This window comes from Corvus kubaryi, unplaced genomic scaffold (assembly GCF_017639235.1).
Source record: "Corvus kubaryi isolate FWS band 111438036 unplaced genomic scaffold, C.kubaryi_AGA036_p1.0 135, whole genome shotgun sequence".
NCBI lineage: Eukaryota > Metazoa > Chordata > Aves > Passeriformes > Corvidae > Corvus > Corvus kubaryi.
Window position 1 is genome coordinate 881,444 of NW_024580669.1, and position 16,535 is coordinate 897,978.

Sequence of the window (16,535 nt, forward strand, 5' to 3'; positions counted from 1 at the left end):
GGTGATTAAACATTGGCAGGGGCTGCCCAGGGAGGTTTGGAGTCCCCATCCCTGGAGGTGTCCAAGGAATTCCTGGAGGTGGCACTCGGTGCTCTGGGCCGGGGACAAGGTGGGGATTGGGCACAGCTTGGACTCGATGGTCCTGGAAATCTCTTCCAACCTCAATGATCCTGTGACTCCATGATTTGGGTTCACTGATGGCCAAACCAGGAACAAGTGGAGCTCTGATGGCTTCTCCCAACCCCATTTCCCCGGGAATTTCTCCGGAGCGGTCGGGATCCACCAGCAGTGACAACGAGGTGCCACATCTGCTACAGAAACGTCACAGCCAATATCCCTGGTAATGCCTTCAACAGCAGGAAAAGATTCCTGGTCCCTGCAGGAGGGGTAGCCATGGAATAACGGGAATGGCAGCACAGGGAAAGCTCCAACTGATTCCCAGGTGTGGGGACATCTGTGGATCCCTCTGCTGCCGCCACCTAAGGCAGGGAGGACACTGAGACCCAGGGACAATGACAGCACTGCTCAGAAGCCTCCATTTCCGAGGTCACGGAGACACTTGTTAGAGAAAATGTTCCCATTTTGTCCCTGCCCTCTCCCTTCCCTTTGCAACCACCTCAATTCACTCTCCAGAACACTCAATTTTAACACTTGTATGACTCAGAGAGCCACTTTTTCCAATGATATTTTATTGAAGGGTAAGTCTGAAGCAGAATGCTCACCCTTTGTGACTACCCCTGATGAAATCTTCATAAAATCCAAGAGAATTCTGGATGGGGATAGAGGGAGAGGAGGAAAGAAGGCACAAGGGAGAAGACCTGAACAGAAATTCGAATTTGAAGCTTTTATTCCTCTCATGCCTTAAATCTAATTCTGGGTGTGAAACTTTGGAAGTTTGGAGGTGTTTGGAAGTCATGCTCAGTCCCAGAGTTTGCATGGATATTACCCAGGGAGAAAATCCAGCTTTTTCCTTAATAAAGTAGTGGAAGCCCCAACAACCTCCTGCATTTCTGCTGGCCTAGATACTGAACACACACAGGAGTGAAAAACCTATTAATATCTGTAGGAAATGTAGCAAATGCTACAAATCCTTTGTGACACCTCAGCAGCCACGACCAGCCTGTTTCACCCTTTCTCCTGGTGGAAAAAACTCCTCACACCACTTGGCAATTTAATTTTTTTGCAATGGAAACATGCTCCCAGCTCTGCTCTGTGATGCTCTGCCGAGACTTTCCCTGCCTTGAACTGAGAATCTTCACGCAAAACTCATTTAAAATGTGTTTTCCCCTTCCTCCCAAAACAGCAAATGCTGGTGTTGTCACCTGCAGGTTACAGAGCTTTGGAAAAACGGGCTTTAAACAGCAAAAGCCTCATCAGGACCAAGAGGTGGTACCTGGGTTTGCTGTAAATCCTCCACGTGATTTTGGCTTCAGAGGAGAAAGGGCTTCCCCTTCCAGCTTCCCTGGTTGATATTTCTGCCTAAAGTCACTGAGCAGAGGAGAAAGGGGATGCCCAGTGCTCTTTGAGGCCCCCAAAAAGCCTCGAAGACATTATCAGAAGGGAAAAATAAAAGCAAAATCCAAAGCATGACACCCAGGAAAATCTTAAAGGACTTCTGGTCCTTTCTCAACTGCTCTGGTCTTTCCGACAAACTGGAGCACATCTGATTTCAAACAGGTTCACTTTGAGAAAAGGGAGCTGTTCCAGAATTCAGATGTAATGTGTGGAGAGGGGCTGTGTGGAGAGTGATGCACTGATTGTTAATTGAGGCTAATTGCTCCTTGAACCCTCAGTGTCAAGGGCACAGAAATATCCGGGCAGGGTTAGGAGTCTCCTGTCCCACTCACGATCCCCCAGCTCCCTGGGGAAGTGAGGCAGGGAGGGAATTTATCCCAGGAGATGCAGGGGAAAGGAAGAGCAGGGGAGTGAGGATTTCTCCATCAGCTCTGCCACTGCTCCTGTACAGTAAAAAACCACTTGATCTTGAAAAAGGCAAAACTGAGAGTTCACCGCAGCACAGAGCATCTACAGATTCCTGCCTGAGCCCTATCACAGAGGTACAAATCACTTTTATCCCAGCCTGATGTTGTTTTATGCTTTCTGTTATGTTTATTTAATAGTTTGAGTAGACCTGGGTACGCGGAGTCCCTGGGGTGACGTGAGGAACTTGCTCAGGTGATTGTGAATTCAGGTGAGCAGGGCAGGGCTTGGAAGCACCAGAGCCTTGTTTATGTAAAAGGAGAATCTGGATAATAAACATTCAGGAGCCATCTGAAGAACTAAAGAATCAAACAGACTCCTCAGAGCATGGAATTACACCCCAAAAGAAAAGAGGGAGGTGATGCAGTCGTGAAAGCTACTAAGAAGTGTTGCTGAATGGATTTGATGGGAGGAAATCTGCACAAAGCTGCTGTGGGAGGGTGGGGGTCAGGCTCTTCCCCCAAGGAACAAGAGACAGGACACATGGAAATGGCCTCAAGTCATGCTAAGGGAAGTTTAGGTTGGATATTAGAAAAATTCCTTCACCACAGGGTGGTCATTTAAGAAAGAAAAGATTGAATTTAGGAAGTTTATTCCTTGGAGAATTACTAATTCATCTTTCTCCCTCCACCTCCTGCAGGCCTCAGCACTCACAACTTCCTCATGCCAATGCTGATAGGAAGAAATGAATTCAATAATGATCATTCCCCAGGTGAGATCCCAAATAAATGAGGCACTCAGTCACACTCCTCCTCATCCATGGGAATCCAAACTTCCCTCCTAATTCAGCCTTCACCAGCAGAGGCCAAATGATAGCACCAAGTTTTCCTGGTGGTGGTGGTGGCTCAGATCCAAGTGCCACACAAACCTTTCTCATTCCACCCCATTCCTTCATTTCCACATTCCAGACCTTACCTCTGGCTGTTCCTGGGCTCAGCTGTCCCCTCCTGACCCAGCTGCTGCCACAGAGCATCAGCTGAGGAGCTCCCTGTAGCCAGCCCTGAGTCCAGGTGCCAAAACCACTGCTCAGGGTTTGCCTTCACCCCTCTGCTTATTCCTCAATCTTCCTTGAGTGAATAAATCCCAAAATATGGCAGAAGTCTGCAGGGGGTCTGCCACACCCAGTTTTGGGTTTATTTTGCTGTTACTGCTATTTCAAGGTAACAGAACTCGAGGGAGATGTCCCTTCAAGCCAACCTGGATCTGGTGACCCTGAGCCTTCAACAAACCAAAATATTTCTCACCTGGGAATAAATCCAAGCCCCAGTTTCATCCAGCTTAAGTTCTACCCACTACCTTTGGAAGCTTTTTCTTGCCTGCGTTTTGGTCTTGGAGAAGCCCCAAGGAAGCACCAAGCGCAGACACTTTGGTGGGACCTCACACCAACCTCAATGGATCCACAGTTGGACTTGATGACCTTGGAGATCTTTCCTGACCTTAAAAATCCCTGGATTCGATGGTTTTATGTCCCACTGAATGTTGTTCAACCAAAGGAAAGCAAAAATTACCAGCATGTGCTGAACTCGACACCCACCCAGCCACCTGAGACTTTTGGAAGGAGCCACCTCTGCTCCTGTGGACACCAAAGGAGTGACAAACGCCGAGGTTTCTGCTCACCTGGCGAAGTCCAGGTCAGCCTCACGGGACATGGTGATGTTGGTCAGGTTCTGCTGCAGGATGAAGATGTTCCTGCACATCTTCTTGATGCCGGACTCGCTGATGCGCTTGAAGTAGTGGGCGCCGTTGATGAGGATGCAGGAGATGAGGTGGCCCAAACCTGCGAGAGGGAAGAGATTTAGTGCTGATAAAACCCCAAAATGAGCACTGGTACGTGGTGCATGTGGGCTGGATCAAAGGATAAATGGATTTTACCTGGACACCCTCAGAAATCTTCATGGTGCAGTTTAGGACTTTCCTCCACGTTCCCTTCTTTAGTAAAACCACAAAACTGCCCCAAACCTCTGAGCTGTGTTATCATAACCTCTGATTTATGAACATAATGCCCCTTCCCTGTCTGGGGGAATGGATCACTGAGGCTCCTATAAAAACACAGGATTTTAATCTGTTATCCAGGGTGGTGTTTTCCCTGGTAAATTCAGTCTCCAGGAGCAGGAATGAGCTGTGTTTCAATGCACAACCCCTCTCTGATCAGCCTTGAACAGTTTCCTGTGTCTGAAGGATGTTAGAAGGACACAGCCAGGGGCTAAAGGACACAGCCACCCCCCCACACAATGAGGCATCCACTTGTGTCACATTGCAAACAGCAAAACCCAAGCCTGGTTTACACTGCACAGGTCTGGGCAAGGCCAGAGGCCAAGTAAAAGTCTAAATTAAGGATTTATGTTCATCAACAGGCAGCGAGTGTGGGGTATCTGTAAATCCCAGACCTGGGCTTAAGAGGTGCCTGCGATTAACGAGGACCATGAGTATGAATTTAAACTTCAACAGGATGTGAATGGTCCCCGTGGCTCTGTGTGGAGTCACTTCCCTCTTCTTGAACAAACAGGGAATCCCGGAATCCCAGAATCCTAGGATGGGATGGGTTGGGTTGGAAGGGACCTTAAAGCCCATCCAGTGCCACTCCTGCCATGGCAGGGACACCTCCCACTGTGCCAGGCTGCTCCAGCCCCAATGTCCAGCCTGGCCTTGGGCACTGCCAGGGATCCAGGGGCAGCCCCAGCTGCTCTGGGAATTCCATTCCAGCCCCTGCCCACCCTCCCAGCCAGCAATTCCCAATTCCCAATCTCCCACCCAGCCCTGCCCTCTGGCACTGGGAAGCCATTCCCTGGCTCCTGTCCCTCCATGCCTTGGCCCCAGTCCCTCTGCAGCTCTCCTGGAGCCCCTTTAGGCCCTGCAAGGGGCTCTCAGCTCTCCCTGGATCCTTCCCTTCTCCAGGTGAACATTCCCAGCTCTCCCAGCCAGTCAAACCCCACGTGGTTCTCACTCATCAACGTTCTGTAGGTGACAACAGCACCTCAGTCTGCTTTATCCCTGAAAGGAATCCCGTGGAGCTTTGGGATGAGAACGGAAAAGCCTTTATTAAGGAAGGACTGGGACGTGCCTGACCTTCGAAGATGTACTGGAACTTGTGCTGCTGCAGGCTGGCACTCATGGCCTCCTCGATGGCGCTGATGTCCTTGTTGAGCCGCACCACCAGGGGGTCGTAGTCCATGCTCTCCACGTTGGCCACGATGGCGTAATTCCCTTGTTTGGCCAGAGGGATCAGGTAGTGGAAACAGTGAACCCTGTGAGGCACGAGGGAGAAACACCACAATGCAACAAGCCCCATTTTAAAATATTTGTGGGGTGCAAAGCGGTTTTTTCCTTCCTCAAGCTGGTAAAAAAATAACTTCAGGAGATGGGCGGTGATGTCTGTGTTAAAGGCATCCTCCTCTTGGCATTGTCCATCTTCAGAGATGGATCCAACAGACCCTTGATGACAGATCTGACCTCCATCATCCCACTGAATTTTCCCAGGATTCCCCAACTTCCCACACGATACCAACGCTCCAGTAGGAACTCCTTCCATGAAAACCTCGTAGCAGTGGTAACTGGCAGAATGGGTGAGCCGGGGGTCATGGAATGATTATTAAAATTCCAAGATCGTGCCTATTCCCAAGCATTTCACACTACTGCAACTCTTTCCTGTTCACCAACGTGCCCAACCATCATCCCTCCATGGAAGGAGAATTTCCGTGCAGTCAAATCCCGTTAGGATTCTGCAAAAATTGTAATTAAGTCTTTTCTCTCAAAGCCAGAGAGGAAAGTGCTGAGTCCAGAAAATTCCATAGCAGAACGGAAAAATTCCACCCTTCTACTTTTGTAATCACTCAGTGGGGACAGGGTTTGGTTCTGCTTCCACCAGGAGAGGTTTAGATTGGATTTTAGGGAAAATTCCTTCATGGAAAGGGGTGTCCAGCCCTGCACAGGCTGCCCAGGGCAGGGCTGGAGTCCCCATCCCTGCAGGGATTTGAAAGCCATGTGGATGTGGCACTTGGGGACACGCCTTGGCAGTGCTGGGAATGGTTGGACCTCATGATCTTAAAGGTCTTTTCCAACCTAAATGATTCCACAACTCTGAAATTCAACTGCCAGTGGAACAAATCAAAGCCTGGGGGAGAATCCCTGGCATTTGGGGCATAACTCAGGATCAGCACGTGGAGATGGGAAGCTCACACCAGAGTGGCCCAAAGCTGTGAGTGAGATGTCCAGCCTTTCGTATTCCCTGGAAAACACCCTTGAGGTGTCCACCACAGGCAAGTCCAATTTAGGGCAATTCCCAGAGTAAATGCTTCTTATATATAATTTTATATATTATTTTTGAAATAAGAAAATCCTGTAACAGACATGAAGTAGTCTAAAATTTCATGGTTATTCCAACAAAAGATGTTTCCATTCCCAGGCTGGATTCCCAGGCTGGAACAGTGGAAGGTGGCAGTGGATGATCTTGAAGGTCCTTTTCAACCCCAACCTCTCCAGGATTGTAGGATGTGATTCCATGGAATGGTGAATGATCTCAATGTGCCAAATGCTTCCACTAAGGAAGCAGATACGAAACCAAGGAGCAGGATCTCAGTGACCTCAGGGTCAAGTCCAAGGCTACTGGAAGAGGAGAAGACAATACCAACCTGCATCTGGAAGGAACAGGGGCTCTGAGGCAGGAGAAATGGGATAATGGTGTCAAATTCCCAAATCTACCAGGCTGTGTCTCCTCAGGCTGCACCTGCAGCAGCCAGAGGTGGGATAAATTCCCAAGCTCTTCCCAAAAGTGCTCTGAGTCCCTGCTGAAAGCACAGGGATTCCGTGGCTGAATTCCCACTGTGCTGTGCGCCTTGGAAATGGCACAGATCCAGGGAATGGGCGTAGGAACAGCAGAGAATCCTGCTAGGAACAGGCACCAGAGGGACTGGGGTTGTCCTCTGCCACTGCAGGTGGTTGGAAATGCAGAGTGAGGGATCCAGGGAAGCTCCCACCTCCCTGGGGTTTTCCTCATGTCAGCATCTCTCCTCAATCCCTTCCACCCTTTGGACACAGGGTTTGTGTGAATTCGCAGCTCCAAACTCAGCTCCTGTTGGAAGCCCTGGAGGAGCTGGACAGTGCTCTGCTCTGAATTACAGCAGAATTTATCCCTAAATTCCATTTTAGGGATTTTTGCTTAACCCAAGTGTGACGAGAAGCCACAGAGCCCAGAAACCCATCCCACGAGTCTGGGTTACCTCGGGCATCACCTCGTGTTACAGCACAGCTGGAAAACTGCTCCATTTCCAGACTTCCACCACCTTTTCCTCGAATCCTTCTGAGCCCAGCAGATGATGGATGGCAGGATGAGGGAGTGCTGACAAGAATTAATGTGGATTTTTTCCCAGAGCTCCACACTGACTCCAGCAGAGTTCTGCCCATGCACACGGGGACACGGCGTGGCTCGGGATGTGTCACCAGAAAACAAACTGATGATCCATCAAATCTCTGACATCTCCTTCTATTTGATGCTTCAGAGCAAAGGGAAGCAATGGAAATATACCTGGCCTAAACAATTCTCCAGGGAAAAATGTCTTCCCAGCCCTGGAGTGGGCAGCTGGCAGCCTGAAGAGAGGGATTTGCTGCCTTTGATCTTTGAAAGTGAAGTCAGAGACTTCATGAAACTATCCAGCCCTTGGAAAAAATCCAGCTGGTTCCCCAGTTCCTGTTACTGTTGGAAAAAGTAGGAGAAGAAACCCCTATTTGCAATAAAAAAAAAAAACTGTGGAGACACCTGTTAGACCAGGAAAACACCATTGGGTTGTTTTGGAAGGACAAAGTCCCCCAGATCACGTTTTTCCTGGTCTCTGATCCATAATCATGGAATCACAGAGTGGTTTGGGTTGAAGGGACCTGCAAGATCATCCAGTGCCACCCCTGCTGTGGGCAGGGACACCTTCCACTAGCCCAGGTTGCTCTGACCTGGCCTTGGACACTTCCAGGGATCCAGGGGCAGCCACAGCTTCTCTGGGGCAACCCCTGCTAGGACCTCACCACACCCACATTAAGGAATTTCTTCCTAAATTCTTTTTTAGTTAGGATACAGACGTCCCCAGGAAATTCCACCTGTGGTGTCCTGCCTCCATCCCACAGTTGGCCACCCACAATTTGGTGATCCAGCATTTCTGGACATACCTTTGATGCTGTCATGGACAAGTTTATATTTGTCTCCTGCTAAAATATGTCCTGTGGACATGATCTCCACCTGCAGCCTCCAGAGATCCCGCTGCACCCCCAAGTTCCAGGTTTTTACCTGACTTCCAAGTGCAGCACCAGCAGGCAGCGATCGGCCATCTCCTGGAAGGACCTGGCCAGCTCACTCAGGCTCTGGAGGATCTGCTCGGATGCAGGAAGGTGTTCCAGGCTGGCATGGCTGTCCTGGCCTGGGGACATGGCTGGCAAGAGAAAAGAGTTAAATTTAGGACATTCTCCATCCCATCCAGCCCCTGTGTGCTCCCATCCCAACTCTGGGTGTTCCCTCCACCTCCTGAGCAATAACATCTCTAATTCAGGAGTGTCTCAAGGTGCAAAGTGCTCCTGCAATGGATTCAACTCCCAAGTGGTTCTGAGGGGTTTCATCAACCACCAGGACACATTTGCCTGGGAAGAGATTGCTCTGGGGTGAGAATTCCTGTGGCTGCAGAATCCAGGAGAGTTTATCTTGCTCTGCTGGGAGGGAGGAAAGAGCTGCTTGGGAGCTGAGGCACGGCACCCACAGGTGAGAGGGTCCTTTTTGGTCACCACAATGTCCCCATGAACCTCAGGTGAGTCTTGACCTGTCCCCATCCCTTCAGAGGAGCTTTCCTTTGGGTTTGTTCCTTAACCACAGCTCTTAGGCAGTAAAGAAATTAAACCACAGGCAACACCCAAGAGCTGCTCATGGATCATTTCCTTCCACTGAGACTCCCTAAAAATCCTCCTGGGATTGTATCTCAGCCACCAGAGCAGCTCCAGCTCCATAACTTCATCCCTTGTGTTCTACCCCGGGGCCTGAGCCCTGAGTCTCCTCCCTGCAGCCACTGCAGCTGCAGAAGCAGCTCCGTAACAGAGGAACCTGCTGTTATCCCACATTCCACCCTAACCAGAGGAAGTGAATCCCAAATATCCGAGTCCAAGTCCTTGTTCAAGCAGCACTTTAGAGCTGACATCCTGCCTGGGGTGACCAGCAGAGTCTGAAATCAGATTTGCACAACTTCCACTTGAATTAAATAATGGGATTGCAAAGGGATCTCCAAGTCCCATCCCCACAATCCCTGCGTCCCATGGCTTCAAGTAGAGACTCCTGTGCCACAGAAAAGATTTCTATCCTTGCTGGCTCCTTCAAAACACTTCTCCAACAGGGAAAGCAAAGTTTGGGATCTAAATTCCAGCCTAACCTTATTCACTGATGTTTTATATTTTCTTCTTTACGTGGCAACATTATTCTTTCCCTCACAGAGCTCCCCATCCCTGGCATCCCTGTTTGTAGAATCATGGAATCATTTTCTCCAGGCTGAGCCCCTTCCCCAGCTCCCCCAGGTGCTCCTGGGGGGGCTCCAGACCCTTCCCAGATCCAACACAACCATGCATGGGAAGGATCTGTACATTCCCAAGGAACTGGTGACAATCACATTCCATTTCGAGGGACATCTAAGGAAGTGTGACTTTGGTACAGCCACAGCCCTGCTTTGGGAAAGCTGAGCTTTGGATTAAACACTGAAAATAATCAGCCTAAAATTCAACACATCCTCAGATCCAGCCCAGAAAGATAAAAAAAATGAAGAGGTAAAAAACCCAAATATTTTTTTGTGCAAAACAAATTGAAGCAGAGGTGAGCAAACAAGAGAGAACTGGACAGTTAAAGAAGTGTGGAAATCACAGAACGTGGAAGTAGATGATTTTTGATGCCCAGAGAAGCCGTGGCTGCTCCTCCCTCAGCAACTCCCGAGATCACAGCAAAATTCCCGGAGTAACTTTTTTAACCAAGGAATGCTGAGGAATTCAGAGCCTGGCAAATACTGCTGGAAATAATGACCTGGCCTGGAGTGTGAAAGAGGAATCAAGAGGGAAATGAGAGTGACAATCCAGCCCGGGTGGGTGGGAATGACAAAGATTCCCCCTCCCTGAGACTCCTCCCAGCCTCTGTCTGCTCACTGAGCTCTGTCCCACAAAGAAAATGAAATTATCAGCGAGGGGGTGAGGGGTTTATTTACAAAACCTCTAATTCCAGATTGTCCCAGGACTCTCAGGAGGCACTTGGGGAGAGCTGTTTGTCCTCCAAGTGACACTGGAGGGTGGCAGGACTTCAGCCCAGGGTCAGGCCTAGGGATTCTTATCTGGTGACAGCAGAAAGCAGGAAACCCCACCTTTACCATGCGTGAAAAACCATCATTTTTTAGCCCCAAATCCTACATTTTGAGAAGTTTTTATCCTCCTGGAGATGGACTTGGTGCAGGAATCATCTCTGTTTAGCAGAGCCAGCTCTCTCCGGAGATCCCGCCCTGGAAGTGCTGGAGATGGATGGAGCCATCACCCGAAAAGCAGGAGTCAGCTCATTCCTGCTGCAGGGAGAGGCTCAGGCCATTTTTCTCCTCTCCACAATTCATTTGCAGCACTTTAAGTGAAACTGTAATTATATTTGTCAGTGGAGATAAGGGGAGGAGGGGGACGGGCACCCTGTTCAAAGCACTGAAATCCTTCTGGGTGCTCAGTGCCCCCTGGCAGGGAGAAGGCTCAGGTGGGATTTTTTGGGGGATGAATCTGAATTTCTCCTGTGTATTTTTGCTTTTGGAGCTCCAAGGAAGCCTTTCAGAGCCCATCAATTTTCCTTTCTTCTCTGGACATCCAGAAAGAACCAAGGAGAGAAAATCCCATTCCTTTAAGTCTCACTGCAGACAGTTTTACTTCATCATCCTTGGCAGCACGAAGGCAACAAATGAGCTGGAGCAGCAAAAAATAATCAGAGCCTAAATTATTAAAGGGCCTCGAGTAAAAAATGTCATTTGGAGCTGGCTGTGGAGTTGGGCACTTCTCTGGGCAAAGGCTGAGCCTTCCTGTGGGTGTGGACTCACCACACTCTGGAAAGGGGAGGGATCTCTGACTGCTGAAATGCTGGGAAAAGGGAAAAAAATATCTGGAATGCTGGAAAAACCGACCAGCCATCCAATTCTTCTCCCCCTTCTCCTCCTTCCTCACCCATTTCCATTTCCACCCAGCTGAACACGAGCCCACCTGGCCACCACAACACCCTGGCCAATGTCCTGCTCCACTGGCCTTTATCATCCTGGAGCCTTCACGGATTAATTTGTCTGAGGTGAATTTTCCCTGCTGCTGGATGACAGTCCCAGTTTTGTTTGGGATTTCTCCTCCCTGGCTGAAATCACAGCCAAGTCCTCTCCCTCTGAGGAAAAGAAACATTTCATTCCAGCAAAGCAGAGAAAAATAAACTCAACACAGGCCTTGTCACCCCTGATTTCAGTTGTTCTGCAGTTCCACGGTGCCTCCTGGCAGGTTGTGCCTTGTAAATCGATGGATGTGGATTGCCAGACCTCTGGAATATTAAACAGTTCCCTGGAGCCACTCAAGTGTGAGCAGAGTGACCACTGACAGAACCCAGTGGTTTAACAGCACAGGGAGCAAAATCAATCCAAGGAGACAAATTCTGCAACCTGAACCTCAGGAAGGAACTTCCAAAATGCTCAGGATTTGCCCAGCATTCCCTAATTTGCTTTATGGGGGAAGGAAGAGGCTCACAGAGACATTTTACAGCTCTGCTGAGGGAAAATCTAGCAGAAAACTGGGGAAAATCCAGTTTCTTTGGGAAAGACATGTAGCAAGAAACTCCTCCTGAGTTGAAGGACCACTTCACAGCTTCTTATACTTTAATTCCTTCCTTCCTTCTTTTGCAGAAGAGTAACTCCAAAAAACCCAGGAAAAAGGGAATTTGTCACAGGGTAGGTGCTGGACTAAGCCTTTGGAGAGTCAGGGTTAACTCTTCTCTCTGCTGGAGACTTCCCTGGGGATCTCAGGCACCACTTTCTCTGCCTGTGCTTGAGTTCCCAGCAGGTAAAACCTGGATAATGCGTTTTTATCCATCACTGCCATTTCAGCTGACTCGGTTCCCCGTGCCTCCCGTTCCCACAGCTTTTAGCACCACGAGGAGACGATGCCACTGGAGACAGAACAACTCAAACACCTTGAAAAAGGAGAGTATCTGGTATTTAAAGGAAAAAGCTTTGGGTGAAGCTGGGGAGAATGAGAGATGTGATTATTTTTTAAAGGAGTGGGGTATGAACATCAGATCCAGCATCAAGGACTTATTTCAGCAGGATTCCTGCCAGGAAACCTCTGACTTCTACACCCAAAAAGCATGAAAAAATTAGTATTTTTAAAATATTTCTCTATTTAAAAACCACCTCTCTGTTAAGTCCTCTGGGACACAGTTGAGCAAGGGAAAGCTGCTGCTGGTGAGCAAAACTTTGTGAGGGGACAGGAGTGTCACCAAGGTGTCTGTGCCCCACCAAAAGGTGACTCCATGGTACAGCTCAGTCACTGCCCTCTCCTAAATTGGTCCATTTGGGGATTCCAGCTTTCTAGGAAAGGACTGGAATGAGCCATAAAAGCTGGAGCTGGATTTGGATTCTCCCACAGTTCTTGGGATTCATGGCAGAGGGATGAGAACTCAGGAAGTCAAGCTGGATTTTGGGGTTGACATCTTCCCTGTGCTTCACTGAGGTGTGAACGTTTGGGCCTCTTAGTTATGAACAAATACTTCAAATATTCACCCAGATATTGCTGCTTTTTACCCAAATCGTTCTCTTTTGTAGAATTTAAATCCAGGGAAATAAAACACTCAGAGGAATGATACCTCCCAAGACTTCCAAGATCATGGAATGGAAGGGAACTAAGAATGTTGGAAGGGAACTTTAAAGGTCATCGGTCCAACCTACCACCTGGATTTGGGATGTCCTCCTCACATGGATCCAAAGGGAAAGGCAGTTTCCAAGGACAGTGGCTCTGCACATCCTTCACTCCCACAAGGATGGATCCAGGATGAGCTTGTCCCTCTTCCTGCAGACACCTGGTCTCTCAGCCAAGTGTGGGAGGTGGTGACAGCACCGAGTATCCCATGCAAATCCCAAATCCTGCTCCTTGTCCTGATTCCTGGAAAGCTCTGGGATACGGAGAATACCAACCTGCACAACGGGCTGAGCGATGGAAACACTGGGATCCTCCTTAAAACAACACCAACATCAGGAGAGGACAACTCTCAGAGATCAGGACCTTTCAAATGAGAAACAAATTCCCCCCATTTTACTGGGAATTCACCTTTTACTGGGATCAATGGCAAAGGCACTCACCGGTGCCAAAGGGACAAAGTTACACTTACAGGATAAACAGAAGTGAAGAGAAAACGAGCTCAGCTGCTCATTAATAAATCTCAGAGCCAATTTCCACCCATGAATCCTGTTTTCTAGGAGAAAAATTCAGGCTGCATCGGAAGAAACTTAAGGGAGGGATCTTCCCCTTGCAAATCTCCTCGAGGTTCTGACAGGGACACAGAGGGAAGAAAAAAGAGCAAGAGAGAAGGAAAAGGAAAGCAAGAGGACAACAGTGAAGGGCTGGCACTGAAAACTTCCTCCCATGGCCTTTGTGCCCTTAAAATCCAAATGCGGGAGAAGGGATGAGGCTGGAAAAAAGCATCCCGACCTCTTTGGTGATAAGGAAGGGCTGCAGCCCGTATCAGCTGGGTAAACACTAATGATGAGCAGAGCCCAGGCTGTCACTGGTGATAAAGAGCAGCCTAAACACCCGATTAGTTTTTCATTTGGGGAATTAATGTTTTTTTACGGCGTGTGTACACTCGGCACTTAATGAATTGTCTCGTTAGCGCTGCCTGCGGAGCTCCTCGCCTGCCTCCGCCGCCGGGCATAAATTTCCCCAGGAAATTAGCACTTTTCCAAAGGCAATAACTCCTCGAAAAAGTGGTTTGTTTTCCATTTTTCTGCAAAAATGCAGCCTTGGGGAAAAAAAAAAGGATTATTGGGGAGGAAAGGAATCTGTTAAATAAAATACAGCGGCAACAGAAGAAGTGTGTGGGGAGGTTTGAGCTCCATCCTACAACCCCGGGAAGGTTTGGTTGATCCACACTTTTCTTTAAGCACTCTGAAGTCTGGAAAAGGCCTGAAAACCACCCAAAACCATTCGGTTCATTTAAAAAACTCCAAAGACCAGGTGCTTTTCCCTAAAAAGATGGAGTTTTTTCACTGAATGAAGTAAAATCGTGCAGGGAGAGTGAAGAGCAGGATCCTAACACGGGATTAGGAACAGAGTTGACTTCGCTATGGAAGGATATCCCTAAAAAGTCCAGGATTTGCTCAACTGGCAAAACTCCTCTGTGTTAATTTTTCCTGTTTTCAGTCATTTATAATGTAATTTTCCCAGAGCTTGACCTTCTCAGAATTATTATTTCCTGAGCTGACTTCTATTATCTCAGAAGTGACTTGATTTTAAAAAGTCCTTTCATCTCCTTCTGGGTTCTGGAAAGGATTTTTTTCCCCTGTTTGGTGTTTCCCAATGTGCTTCGCCAAATTTTGCTTAAAAACAGGGGAAATCCCAGGTCAGTGGAGACACTTCCATCAATCTTCAGCAAGCCAAAACCTCACCCCCCTTTTCCTGTCTTTTCCCAGAGGCCTCCAGGATACTGAGCACCTTCCCCAAAAAAAGCCTGCAAAACCTCATGCAGGATTCCTCTGGGCCTGACAGGGATCTATTTCCAAAAGAACCTTAAACCTCCCAGTCTGTTGGACCTACTGGAAGAGAAAGGAATAAAATTCCTGAAGTTAATCAGTGTCCTGATTCCCAGGAGTAAAAGTATAATGAAAATAACTACAGTGAAACAGATCCTTAAGGATATATATTTTTTTTACCATTATAGCTAAAAGTGGTTTCTTGAGGGCTGTTTGTTTTTACCAGATTGGTTTGCAAAGCAAGAGGAGCAGCCCAGAGGTCTGGAAGACAACAAATGAACGAGCCTTGTCCAGGAGAGGAAGGTGGGAATGGGAACATCCATGGGAATGACGAAGAGTTCTCAAATTCAGGGTGAAGAATGGGAAAGAAAAAGGGACAAGCAGCAGGTTGATCGGTCTCTTAGCCTGATTTCTCCACAATTCCTGGTCATTGAGAATGATTTTCCCCAAATCCCATAGGAATTTAAGTGCTGGTGAGATCAGAGCGACCCAATGGTGACGTCAAACCCGGGCTGTAATTTTGAGTCCCAATCCCGTAATTTTGACAATAATTTCACCCCTTCCAGAGCAGGGCAAGGCGTCACCTCTGTCACACCAAGGAGGAGCAGGGATGACTTTCTGCTCTCAATCTTTGCTATCAGAGAATCATTTTCTCCAGGAGAGATAAAAGGACTTTAATGGAATGAACCAACTGGAGTGGCCAGCAGGCTCCTTGGAGCCATTCCCACAACACCGCGATTTCCTGGCATTACTCACGCGGGACCCGGCTGGAAAACGGTTTGAAAGCATCGCTAATTAGGTCACTTATTTACATGACAATCCCCTGCGTTTAAGGCTGGTGGGTGGGAGGAAGGAAAGATGGAATGAGAGTAATTAGCGTAATGATGATGGTGAGTTAAGTGCTGACCCCACGGCACCGGATCGATCCCGGGACAGATCCCTGGTGTTGTCTCCCACAACAACCCATAAATGAGCAGCTGGGCCAGGAAAACAACGTCTCGTTTCCTCAACCATTAAATATTTGATGGAAAGCGCTGAGGCTGGGGAAGGCTGCAATCCATGGGAAAAGCTTCACTGCAGACATTCCAGAGGGGAAACAGGCTCTGGAAGGCACCAGGAGATCACTTAGATGGGAAAACAGGAGCTTTTAGGTGACTGGTGACTGTGGGTTCTATCTCTGAGCTCCAGCAAAGCAGAGCCATATTCCAGCTACGAAATTTTCTTGCCAAAATTCTAAAATAAACCAAAAAATCTCCTCGTGCTCAGTTAAACCAAACCAGGCATTTTATCTCTGTGAGTTCAGCAGTTCCCTGCTGGTCTTGAAGATGATTTAACACTTCACCATCCCAAATTTTCCAGGGGTTTAGTCCTCCAGAAGTCAGCTCAGCCAAGAGGGACCCAGCTGGACACTCGTTCTCTGCCTGAATTGCTCTGCTCAGCTCTTGGCTATGGAATCCTGAATGGTTTGGGTTGGAAGGGACCTTAAACATCATCCAGTTCCAATCCCACGGGCAGGGACACCTCCCACTGTGCCAGGCTGCTCCAGCCCCAATGTCCAGCCTGGCCTTGGGCACTGCCAGGGATCCAGGGGCAGCCCCAGCTGCTCTGGGAATTCCATTCCAGCCCCTGCCCACCCTCCCAGCCAGCAATTCCCAATTCCCAATCTCCCATCCAGCCCTGCCCTCTGGCACTGGGAAGCCATTCCCTGGCTCCTGTCCCTCCAGGCCTTGGCCCCAGTCCCTCTGCAGCTCTCCTGGAGCCCCTTTAGGCCCTACAAGGGGCTCTGAACTCTCCCAGCTGTTTGCTGCA

At 48.7% G+C, this 16,535-nt stretch overlaps 1 protein-coding gene across 1 annotated transcript in view; it reads right to left on the reverse strand.

Annotated features, from left to right (window-relative positions):
* The window catches only part of EXOC4 (exocyst complex component 4), a 268,855-nt gene that overhangs the window by 17,594 nt on the left and 234,726 nt on the right, over positions 1-16,535 (reverse strand). Inside the window, exons 13-15 of the mRNA XM_042052282.1 lie at positions 8,252-8,393; positions 5,047-5,225; positions 3,598-3,757 (exon numbers count right to left, since the gene is read on the reverse strand). Coding sequence (XP_041908216.1) covers positions 3,598-3,757; positions 5,047-5,225; positions 8,252-8,393 — 481 coding nt within the window. The remainder of the gene's footprint in view (positions 1-3,597; positions 3,758-5,046; positions 5,226-8,251; positions 8,394-16,535) is intronic.